At 33.8% G+C, this 13,351-nt stretch overlaps 1 protein-coding gene across 1 annotated transcript in view; it reads left to right on the top strand.

The window, feature by feature from the left end:
- LOC117346225 (vomeronasal type-2 receptor 26-like) overlaps positions 1-13,351 on the top strand; it is an 83,672-nt gene that overhangs the window by 12,409 nt on the left and 57,912 nt on the right. Inside the window, exon 2 of the mRNA XM_033915629.1 lies at positions 2,274-2,554. Coding sequence (XP_033771520.1) covers positions 2,274-2,554 — 281 coding nt within the window. The remainder of the gene's footprint in view (positions 1-2,273; positions 2,555-13,351) is intronic.

The following is a 13,351-nucleotide window of genomic DNA, read 5'->3' as shown; positions in this document are numbered from 1 at the left end:
AAGAATAGTAAATGGTCCAATGTCCCCACTTCTATCCTACAATGCCAGCATCTATTAGATCTACTACTATCTAATTTTTGTAATCTCGTAGGGGTCCATAAAACTCTATGTAATATAAACAACCATGTTTGACTCATAGATGCTGATCTTGTAATATGTATTCTCCAGGACCAAAATTTTTGCCATTGAGATGGAGAAATTATCTGTCCTATCTCAATACTCCAAATATCCCTAAGTCCTGATCTCTTTTTTTTGTTTAAAAATTTGTTTATATTCTTATACCATTTTGCGGCTTGGTGTTCTTGAAAATCCGCCTGAAAACAAAGGATTGGTAAACTATATTGAGTGTTTAGATTCTTCCATTCAGGGAACCCTTCCTGAATGGCCTGCTTCAATTGCATCCATTTAAAATATTGTGTTTTATCTAATCCAAATTTTTGTTGCAATTGTGAAAAACTAAGCAGTGATCCATTTATTATTATTATATCTTTTAAAGTACGTATACCTGCTTTTATCCATTGTTTCCATACTATTTTAAATCCACCAATTTTGATCCTGGAGTTTACCCAAATAGATTGATTTAAAGATTTAGTCAATGGATCTTTTGATAAATTGCTTATAAATCTTAATGTTTTCCATGTATCTGTTAGAATTCTATGATCTTTATATCTCCTAGGTATTGTTATACTAATGAAATGTTCTGGATGTAAAGGGAACATGAGGCGCCATTCTAAATATAACCAGTTGGGTACATTTTCCATGAGATCTAGGAGGATCCAATACATTCCTTGTCTTAAAATATAGGCTTGATGGTACCTATAGAAATTTGGAAAATTTACCCCTCCTTCCTTAATTGTTTTTTGTAATGATGCTAAAGCGATTCTTGGTCTTTTCCCAAACCAAACAAATTTTGTTAGTATACTGTTTAACTTTTTATAAAATGACCCCTGAAAAAATATTGGAATCATACTCATTTGATAACAAACCACAGGTAAAATCATCATTTTAATTGTTTGGATTCTTCCCCACCAAGAAAGATGTAAAGGATTCCATTGCTCGCACATTTCTGTTATTTTCTTTAATAAAAGTTTTTCATTCTCTTTAACTGTTTCATCAATTGTATTTTTTATAAGAATACCTAAATATTTTAGTCCTTCCTCTTTCCATTTAAATGAATATGAATCAAATAATCCTTTGGTGCAATGGATATTAATTGGAAGAACTTCAGATTTTTCCCAATTGATTTTATATCCAGAAAATTTTCCAAAATTTTCTATTAAATTAAGTAGATGTGGAATGGTGTCTTCTGGTTCTCTTAAATATAATAATATATCATCTGCATATGCAGATAGTTTAAATTCCCAATTAGAAAATGTGATTCCCTTTATTCCCTTAGTTTGATTTATTGCAATTAATAAGGGTTCTAGAACGATATCAAAAAGTAAGGGAGATAAAGGACAACCTTGTCTAACTCCCCTTAGCAAGTTAAATTTATCAGATAAGTTATTATTTATATTTAATCTTGCTCCAGGGGAGCTATATAATGTTTGAATCATTTTAATAAAACCAGGTCCTATACCAAACCATTCTAGAGCTTGATACATAAACTTCCATTCTACTCTATCAAATGCTTTTTCTGCATTTAATGATATTAGAAAAGCTGGATCATTCAAATTTTTTGCTAAATTTAGAGAATGAAATGCTAATCTAGTGTTATGTGAAGAGTGGATTTGCTTTTTGCTTTGTTCAGTATGCCTATAATATCTGATGCTGTCAAAATCTGTCATAGAGTTTCACTTTCAGGAGAAAAGGATGGGAACAATTTATCAAATAGAGTACCTGCTTGTAACTTGTATGTGACTAAAACAGGTCTAGATATAAAAAATCCTTCTTTTTGGACTTGAGCACTGACACTGGAAATTTTGTGAGTATGGCTGATATTTAGACACCCGTCTTGCTAATTGGGCAGAATTACAGCTGACTTTCCTACAGTCCTACATGCCCAGTAAACTATGAAGGTACCAGTATTGATATCAATGGTGTGATATCACTGCATGGTATCCTGGCTCCTACTCAACTCTGTCTCTGAACCGCCCTGGCACACTAACTGGGAAGTCAGCACCACTGCCTTAAATACTGTGTTAGCCAGCATAATTTATCTGAGAGGATCCTGCCCAGTTAAATTGCTTGGAATATCAACCTCTTTGTTTATAAAACAGAAATTATCTCTTCTATATTTTCTGACATTTAATGTCTTTCTAGTTTTCTTCCAGGTAACTACTTCAGTTTCTTGGCCTTCACTTATGCCATTGAGGAGATCAACAAGAGCTCTGAGCTCTTACCCAACCTCACACTGGGGTTCCTTCTACATGAGTCTTTCACCAATCCCTCCCTAACACTTCAGGCTGCCATGAAAATATTTTCAGGAAGGGAAAACTGGAACCCCAATTATAGCTGTAAAACATCTGGCACACTGGCTGCAATCATTGAAGGTCTTTCAGGTGATGAATCAATCCAGATGTCCAATATGTTCAGTATCTACCACTACCCACAGGTGAGGGGGATTGTCAATATTTTTTATAACCTGAGCTATGGAACATGATCCTTTATCAAAATGAAGACAAATTATTATCTAAGGACCAGTGAAATAGAAAATTGAGATAACAATGGATGTTAATTTAAAGAGTAATTTTTTTACTAGGTAGGCCTTGAGTGAGATTTTGAGCCTGATTCTAAAAATGGCACCAAATCACACCTATTGTTTAGGTGCTGGTAAGTGCAGTTGTCAATCAAATACTACGTACTGCTTATACAATCATGCCTACCTAGGCATGCTTAGGCATCGCTAGACATCCTGGATGTAGGTGACTGGGATATTAGGCCAGGTTTTGTCTGGCCTAATTTACTAACTCCTAAGTCTGTTGATCTTAGACCAGTAGTTCTTAAACCTATCCTGTGGGATCCCCATCCAGTTGAGTTTTCAAGATATCCCTAATGAATATGCATGAAATAGGTTTTAATACAGATTGCGGAAAATTCGTTCTATTTCTAAATTTCTCTGTCCTAAAGCACTTAATATACTTATTCATTCTCTGGTGATATCTAAAATTGATTATTGTAATTCCCTATTTAAAGGAATTGCTTTACAATAAATAAAACGACTCCAAATTATTCAGAATGCATCAATTAAATTAATAACAAAATCCAAAAAGTTTGATCATGTAACACCACTCCTTAAAAAGGCTCATTGGCTTCCTGTTATACATAGAATTACTCATAAATTATGTACAGTTATTTTTAAAACTTTATATAATAAAACCCCAGCATTTTTATTCAGATTACTTATCCCTTATTCTGCAAAGAGAACCTTACGATCTAGCGAACACAATCTTTTATCTATTCCCTCTCTTAAAATTATTAATACGAGGAGACAATTTATCTTCTCTTGTACAGCACCGCAGACATGGAACGCCCTCCCTATGTTTTTACGGGAGGAGAAAGAATTTGCTAAATTTAAAAATGAATTAAAAACTTTCCTTTTTAGAGATGCATTTGCAAGTTAATCTTTTATCTTATTGCTTTGTTTATTTTATTTCCCCCAATTGTCTTATTATCCTTTTGTATTTTCCTTTGATGTCTCCTCTTTTCTTTACAAATTGTATTTCATCCCTTCTTACCTTGTGTTTAACAATGTTAATTTTTAGCACATTAAGCTTATTTATTAATTGTATTGACTGTTTTGTTACCCAACATATGTAATTTTTAAAATGTACACCGCTTAGAAACTTGGTTTAAGCGGTTAATCAAGCCATCTAATAAACTTGAAACTTGAAACTTGAATATAACAGAGGTGAAAGGCATGCAAATCTGCCTCATGCATATTCAATAGGGATATATTGAAAACCCAACTGGCTGGGGCTTCCCCAGCACAGGTTTAAGAATCATTGCTTTAGGCCATTGCAGGTCTGTCTGATTGTGATATCAGATTGGCTGCTGAGCCATTGTCTAGTATTAAACATAGACAAAACCAGTGTGCTTGAGTATCCTTGGTGGTTCATATACCATATTGTTGAATACCACAGTTTAGCTTGTGGATAATTTTAAGTATTTGGAAGTGGTATTTGATGATCAGCTTTCCTTTGTGCATCAGATTTCTGCTATTATATATATATATAATATTTACTCTCTCTCTATATATAATATTTACTCTATTTACTCTGGCACGTCCCTGATGACATCATCAGAGACGCGGCAGAGCAAATCAGGGCAGTAGAAGGTCCCGAAGCAGCATGTGAAGACTGCTGCACACGCTGCTGGAATTGCCAGGTTCATAGTCGGGACCGCCGGAAGGGAAGGGGGGGTGGCAAAGGACTCGGGTCCCAGGCGGCGGGGTCAGCGCAAGAGCCAGGGCGGAAAGTTGCTGGGCTCCTTGGGTCTGTCGCAGAGGCCGGCCGGCTCCGTTTCTTGGTTTGTCCTGGGAAGGGGGGGGAGCAGGAGGTGCTCTTTGTGCCCCAGCCCTTCGGAGGGTGCATGTGAGTAGCCTGGAGGCCTAGGCGGTGACAGGGGCTGCAGCGGCCGTCTCTGAGTGACACCAACTCTCACTTCTCCTTTTCTGTCATTCCCAGACCGCTGCCCCGCGCCATCTGATGACTATGGTACACTTTTATTTTCCCCCTCTGTGGCTGCCTCTAAATGTCCCGCCGCCAAACGCGCCTGTCACGTCTCTAGCACACCTTTGGATACGTAGTAAGCACGCATGCGTACTCTTGCCGGCACATCCCGACAGATCAGATCTCAGGGAACATGCAGCGAGAGTGCGCATGCACGCTTAGTGTTTTATTATTATAGATATATGTATATATTCAATGTTAATTCTGCTAGGTACACCAATTTTTTGAGCAGGGTGCTTTGTTTCCATGATCCATGTATTGCTAATATCTCATCTTGATTATGGGAATGTAGTATAAGCAAAAAATTACCCAGGTCAATTTGAAGCAGTTGAGAGGAAGGAATAGTAGAAGACATGGATAGAAAGACAACATAAATAAGCCATGTAGTTTTAATCTGCCTTCATTTATCTTTGATTCTATAACATACTGCCAATTGCTGGAGAAGATGAGGAGTAGAAATTCAGTGACATCATTATATCAACATTATCATTGATTACCTGTGTTGTACTGAGTTTGATTTAAGCTCCTAGTGTAAACATATAGGGCTGGATTCTGTAACCAGTGCCAATATTGGTGGTAGCTTTAAAAGTGGATGCAATCACATATCAGTCACGCATTAATGCCAGTTTCCAAATCACACCTACAGGAAAGATAGGTGCTTTAGGCCACATAAGATGACGTCCAGCATTGGCTATGCCTACTTTGGCATTCAGCGGCCTAAAGCGCCTTCATAGGTGTGATTCCAGCACCTTTTATTTAGGCACTTCAATCTTGTCATTTTTTTCCATTTTTAGTGGCGTTCTTCAATTAACTTAGGCACAAACCGACAACTAAGTTTAGGTGCTAGTTTTAGAAATTCCCTCATAGAGTTTACTACAATTGAGGTCTATGACAGGATGTAGGTGAGAAGTTCTGGCACTGACTATGGTGCATACGGAATCCACTCACAAGTGTATATTTTGTTGTTGTTTAATGCCTGCATTGTAGAACAACCTTCCTGGATGTTTGCATTCTGAAGGTTTGCTAAAGAGGTTTAAAAGCTTATTTAGCTGGCTTTTGTAGACAAGTTTGTAGACAGATAAAACTTTCTTAGGTTTGCTAGATGTTCCGAAACTGATTGTTTGCTGTCCCTCTCATAATAAGGGAGTTATTTTTAGATTTCTGTATATGTATTTAATTTACTGTAAGCCACCAAGATCTGCAAAGCTAGGAAATATAGCTACTATTACTATTTATCATTTCTATATCATTGAAAAGCATACACAGCTCTGTGCATTTTACAAGTTGGAAAATCGCTGCTCAGAAAAGCTTACAATCTAATTTGGATAGACAGAATGATAGGACGGACATAGGATTGGGGAATTTCTTGCAGACAGAATGATAGGATGGTCAAAGGCATCTTACAGTGAGTAGGAGTTAGGTGTTGAAAACAGCCTTGAAAAAAATGGGATTTTAGCTTGGATTTGAATACTGCTAGAGACGGAACTTGACGTTATTAAGGTGGGAAGTTATTTTTTTTTTTAAATTTTTATTTATAAAATTTTCATTCTTACAATAAATGAATAGCATAATATTTAGTTTATAATAATTATAGTTGTATGTACAATATCATATCATATATATTGAATCCCTTTCCCCTGTTATTTGTTTTTTCATTTTTCCTCATATTAATTTCTATATTTCCCTCCCTAACCCTATATTATTATTATCAATGTGTTAAGATATCTGATCTTTAGAATATTTTGTCAATGGATCCCATATTTTCTTAAAATTTTTTATATTTCCTTGTTGTAATGCCAATATTTTCTCCATTTTGTAAATGTGACACACCGAGTTCCACCAGAATGTATAATTTAGCTTGGTATAATCCTTCCAATTTTGTGTGATTTGCTGCATGGCAACTCCTGTCAATATTAAAAGCAATTTGTTATTGTTTGCTGATATTGGACTTTGTGTTCTCATTGCAGTACCAAATAATATGGTATCATATGAGAGACCAATATGATTTTCTAGTAATATGTTAATTTGGGGCCAAATTAAATTCCAAAAGGCTTTTATGCAAGGACAAAAAAAAATTAAATGATCTAATGTCCCTACTTCTATTTTACAATGCCAGCATCTATTAGATTTAGTATTATCTATTTTTTGCAAGCACGTCGGGGTCCATAACACTCTATGTAATAAAAATATCCATGTTTGACTCATAGATGCTGACTTTGTTAATCTTAATCTCCAGGACCAGAATCTTGGCCATTGAGATGCAGAAATTGTCTGTCCAATCTCAATGCTCCAAATATCCCTAAGTCCAGTTTTCTTTTCATTATTTAGAAATCCATATATTAATTTATACCATTTTGCGGCTTGGTGTCCCAAGAAATCCGCCTGGAAACATAAAACTTGCAAACTATATTGGGTATTAAGATCTTTCCATTCAGGGAACCCTACCTGAATGGCTTGCTTCAATTGCATCCATTTAAAATATTGTGTTTTATTTAGTCCAAATTTATTTTGCAATTGTGAAAAACTAAGCAAGGAACCTTCTGATATGACATCATTCAATGTTCTTATTCCTGCATTTATCCATTGTTTCCAGGCAATTTTAAATCCGCCAATTCTGATCCTGGAGTTTACCCATATTGATTGATTTAGAGATTTAGCTATTGGTTCTGGTGATAGGTTACTTATGTATCTCAATGTTTTCCAAGTATCTAAAAAGATTCTGTTATCTTTATATCTCCTAGGCATTGTTATGGTAATTAGATGTTCTGGATATAAAGGGAACAGGAGCTGCCATTCTAAATACAGCCAATCTGGTACATTTTCCATGAGATCTGGGAGGATCCAATACATACCCTGTCTTAAAATATAGGCTTCATGATACCTATAAAAATTTGGAAAATTTACCCCCCCCTTCCACAATTGGTCTTTGTAATGATACTAAAGCGATTCTTGGTCTTTTCCCAAACCAAACAAATTTTGTAAGAATATTGTTAAGTTTTTTATAAAATGACCCCTGAAAAAATATTGGTATCATACTCATTTGATAACAAACCACAGGCAATACCATCATTTTAATTGTTTGAATTCTTCCCCACCAAGAAAGATGTAATGGATTCCATTGCTCACACATTTCTGTTATTTTTTCAATAAAAGTTTTTCATTCTCTTTGACTGTGTCTTCAATTGTATTTTTGATCATAATTCCTAAGTATTTTATTCCATCTTCTTTCCAAATAAATGAATATGGGTCAAATAGTCCTTTCGTACAATGAACATTAATTAGGAGGACTTCAGATTTGCTCCAATTAATTTTATATCCAGAAAAAGTGCCGAATTTCTCTAATAAATTAAGTATACATGGAATAGTAGTATCCGGTTCTCTTAAATATAATAAAATATCATCTGCATATGCAGAAAGTTTAAATTCCCAGTTGGAAAACGTGATTCCCTTTATCTCCTTAGTCTTATTTATTGCAATTAATAAAAGTTCTAGTACAATATCAAAAAGTAATGGAGACAAAGGGCATCCTTGTCTAACTCCCCTATGCAAATTAAATCTAGTTGATAAATTATTATTAATATATAATCTTGCACCAGGAGAGCTATACAATGTCTGGATCATTTTAATAAAACCGGAGCCTATACCAAACCATTGTAAAGCTTGATACATAAAATTCCATTCCACTCTATCAAAAGCTTTTTCTGCATCTAAAGATACTAGAAAAGCTGGATCATTTATATTTTTTGCTAAATTTAATGAGTGGAATGCTAGTCTAGTATTATTTGATGAATGTCTTTTAGCAATAAATCCTGTTTGATGTACATCTATAATGAAAGGAAGAGCTTTTGCCAATCTAAGTGCTAATACTTTAGCCATTAACTTATTATCCACATTTAATAACGAAATAGGCCTGTAATTTGAAACCAGAGTAGGATCTTTGTTTGGTTTTGGTAAGACTATAATTATCGATTCTGCCATAGTACCTGAAATATTTTCATTCTTTATTTGATATTGATATAAATTTAACAGATGTGGTAAAATGATATTTTGAAATGATTTATAAAATTCAACAGTATACCCATCTCCACCTGGAGCGGATCCAACTCTAAGAAACTTCAATGCTGTTTCTATTTCTTTTAAAGATATAGGATCTTCTAAACTTCCTTTTATATGATCCGGAATATTAGGTCCAAGAAAGGAATTTAAGAATGTTAATCCTTCTTGTTCTTTATTTTTATAAGAATTAGAAGTGTATAATTCTTTATAAAAATCAAGAAATTGTGTTATAATATCTTTTGTGCTGGTATGTGTGTTACCTTGTATATCTTTTATTGCAATAATCTTAGATTTTCTTTTCTTTGCTTTAAGAAAATTTGCTAATAATTTTCCCGCTTTATTTGAATTGCCATAATATTGTACTTGTTTATTGAAAATGTCTTTTCTCACATATTGAGAAGAAATCTCATTATATTTAACTTTTACTTTTAACAACTCTTGTAATGTATTGTTTTCCCATTTTTTAATTAATTTATTTTCTAATAATTTAATTTGTTTTTCCATATCTTCATATTGTTTTTTAAGTTGTTTTTTTAATAAAAGCTGAATAAGAAATAATATTTCCTCTCATTGTTGCTTTAAAAGCATCCCATAAAATTTCTATATTAATGTCATCTGAAGAATTAAGTTGAAAGAATTCTTGCATTTTTACTTTAAGATCTAAGAATTTCGAATCTGCTAATAAATCATTATTAAATCTCCATATTGAATTAAATTGATCAATATTATAATTCTTAAGGTTAATCCACACACCAGCATGATCTGAAATTATAATTGTATCTATAACTGCTTTTGATACACGCTGCGCTATGTTATTAGTTACAAATATATAATCAATTCTTGAAAAGGATTTATGGACCTGAGAACAAAAAGAATATTCTCGATCATTAAAATGAAGGATACGCCATATATCTATTAAATTACAAGATTGTATTAAATTATCTAGTCCTAAAGATTTTATGATTTTACTTGGTTTCTTGTCCACAATTGGATCCATTACAGCATTGAAATCTCCAGCTACTACTAAGTTAGAAGTAGCCAGTGGTAGTAATATCTGTTGAATTTGATTAAAAAACTCCATTTGGTTCGAATTAGGAGCATAAAGATTAAATAAATCCAGGGTTGTATTTCCCAGATCCATTTTAATATGTATCCATCTTCCTGAAGAGTCAGAATTTATTAATTTAAAATCAGCTTTGCATTTCTTATTTATTATTATCGCTACCCCTGCTTTCTTCCCTATTGCCGGTGAATAAAAACATTTTGATATCCATCCTTCTGTTAGCTTCCTAGATTCAGTGTCTGAAAGGTGTGTCTCTTGTAGGAAATAAATATCTGCGTTTTGCTTATGGAGAAAACCTAATAATTTTTTTCTTTTTATAGGATGATTTAAGCCATTGACATTAATTGAAAAAATTTTAATATCCATTTACTTTTGTAATTAAAATTTGACATGAAATCATATGATTATTATTTTCAGATATCCACACATTGTAATAATATATTTTCCCCATTCTCTTTCTTCCCCTCTTCCCTCCCTCCCCTCCCTTCCCCCCCAATATTAACTGTGTATGCTTGGCAAGACGCATCTTAGGTCAGGTATCAAAACACTCCACAAAAGTCCATTTCCTGTTAAGATTCAGATATAAGTCACAAATATATCAAATATTACTAAATAACATTAACAATCCATATAATATTTAAACATTTTGCCCTTTTTTTTTTCCAATGTTAAATTTAATATTTTCAAATATTATTTTCTGTATCATTTTCATATTTTATACCTATTAGTATATCTTATTAATTCAAAAAATATGAAAAATATTGTAAAATTTTTTTTTATTTTAAATTCATATATATCACCTTTATATTTTCTAATTCTATTTCTTTATAATATTTTTAAGTAATATATAAGTTTATGAATATATTCTAGATCCTTATATTTCTTTTAAACTTATATATTATATAATGAGATGTTTCATTTCTTTGGAAAATAAACAATGTTTCACATACGTGTGCTACTTGTACTATGTGATTTTTTTTTCCCGTTCCATAGCTTCCTTCCTTCATTATATAGAGTCATACCTCATTCATATAACATACTTCCTAGTTTCATTTTTTAAGATATATCAAAGTTAAAGATGTGTCATTCCATTATCTTTATTCATCCAAGTAAATATTATTTTTTCTTCCTTTCTTCTTCTTCTTATTTTTTATATCCAGAGTATTATTCATTTCTTTTCAATAGTTTGTTAATTCCGAATAAGTTCCGGTTCCAGCGACGATCTAATTTTAGTTTATTTTGTGATCTTTCATCCGATGTAATCCTTTATCCTTTATTATCAAGTCTAGTAGTTTATTTATTCATATTTGTTCATAGTTCATCCGGTTTTTAGAGTTATTCTTTACATGTATTTCCTTTTGCAAGGACTTCTGGGATTTGTAGTTCCATTGAATCCGAGAAAGGATTTTTAATAGGTTTATTCTTCCTGTATTGTCTTCTGAGAAGTGGGTTATATATACATACATCTTCATTCATTCTTACATACATTCCATAGGAAGAAAGCTCTGGACCATGATTCAATCACATAATAGTATTTAGGATCTGCTCATTACAGCATCTGTTAGTATTAATATCAATAGTTAATTTATTTATTAATTTTCTAAAACCAATTAGGGGCTTATATCTCGTTTTTATATTTAAGTTCTTATTTATTATCTAATAAATATTATATTCTTCCTTGTTTAAAAACTATATTACTTTTATCTAAGATCTTGTATACTTATATGTTAATTTATCATTTGAAGTATCATTCCATTCTAGAATGTATAATCTATCCATATTTCTAGTAAAAAGATCGTTGAAGGAATTTTTTGAACAGAGTCAAAAACATTCTATACCGTTTTTCATCTGCTAAATACTTATTATATTCAATCAATAATTTCAAAAAATACAAGGTGATATTAGCTTTTCTTAATACAATGAAAAACATTTCATTTCCCCTACCTGTTTATATTATAAGACATTCAAACTTGACATTCAAATTATTTGAATTATAATAAAATAAAGAAAATTAAGATGACATTGGCATTTCCTGGTTTAGTATATATTTTTGTAGCTCTTCAGCATTATCAAAGGTTAAAGTTTTGTTTGCTATGGTTACTTTCATATTTGCTGGGTATACAAGACCAAATTTTGCTCCCAGTTCACGTAGTTGTGGTCTCAAATCCAGCAGTTTCTTTCTTTTAATTGCTGTGCTTTTTGCAAAATCCAGGACAAAGTGAATACGGGCATCTTGATATTGTAAACCTTTATTCTGTTTTGCAAGATGAAAAATTTCCATAACCTGTTGGTGGCATAGTAGTTTAAATATCAGTGGCCTCGGTCCTTGATGCTTTTCTGACCTCTTTGTTGGCACTCTATGTGCTCTTTCAATCTCTATGGGATATTTAGTTTGTAGAGGAAGTAGTTTTGGTAATAAGTTTTCTATAAAGGTCACCGGATTCCCCTTTTCTGCTCCTTCCGGTAAACCTATCAGACGAACATTGCTTCTTCTCTCACGATTCGAGTAATCCTCCAGTTCTTTAGTAAGTGTTTCAATTTTCTTTTTTTCAGTTTTTGTGTTGAGAATTTCCTCTTCCACAGTTATCATTCTTTCTTCTAAATCGTTAGATTTTAATTCGATTAGATCCATCTTTTTATTTAATGTTGAAACATCATCTGTTAATTCTGTAACTTTTTTTGTGAGAATTGAAAGCATTTGTTTAATTTCTTTAAGTTCTTTCATTACTTCTGGATCTGTGGTTTTGGATCCTGTCTCTTGTTCGGGCTAAGGTGGGAAGTTATAATTGTGGGCTACCATTAAGATGTGCTATTTTACCCTCTGTGATTAAGGAAGGCCAGGCTTTGCTCTTTGAGGTGTCAAAAAATGTTGACTGGGCTGTCACTGATCTTCCAGGTACCTTTGACCTGGACTGGCCACTACTGGGCTAGATGTACCATCAGTTTGCCTCAGTATGGCTATTCTTATGTTCAATGACATTTTATGGATAAACATAGCTGAAAATCATTACAGACCATGCCAACATTATCTGGATAATGCCCAGGCTGGTTTTAGAAGGAGCTAGAATATTTTTGGATAGCAATGATATATATATCTAATATAATAAAAGCCTAAGCCGCGCGTGCGCACTCTTACCTGCATGCTCCCGTTTTCCGTGCGCTGTAGGTCCCTGCAGGTAGGAGTGCACATGCGCGCTTCCATGCATCTCTCTTTCCCAAGGTGGATGTCGGCTTTGGGTGGCACAGAGGCTGTCTGCCAAAGGCCACAGCAGCTGTCAGCATCTGTAGACCGCGGCAGCTGTTGGCGGCTACAGGTGGCTCTCGGCGGAGGGCAGATATGAGGTAAGAGGTGCTGCTGGACAGGGGAAGAGATGGGGGAGGTAGAAAAAGGAAGGGAGGCCTACTGCTGGATGGGGGAACAGGAAAGAGGTGCTAGGGGGGAAGAAAAAGAAAGGGAGGCCTACTGCTGGATGGGGGAGCAGGAAAGAGATGCTGCTGGACAGGGGAGAGATTAAAAAAAGGGAGAAGGGTTGCTGCTGGATAAGGGGAGCAGTGAAGGGGT

Source organism: Geotrypetes seraphini, chromosome 12 (genome assembly GCF_902459505.1).
Source record: "Geotrypetes seraphini chromosome 12, aGeoSer1.1, whole genome shotgun sequence".
Lineage (NCBI taxonomy): Eukaryota > Metazoa > Chordata > Amphibia > Gymnophiona > Dermophiidae > Geotrypetes > Geotrypetes seraphini.
This window is presented reverse-complemented; position numbering and strand designations above follow the sequence as displayed.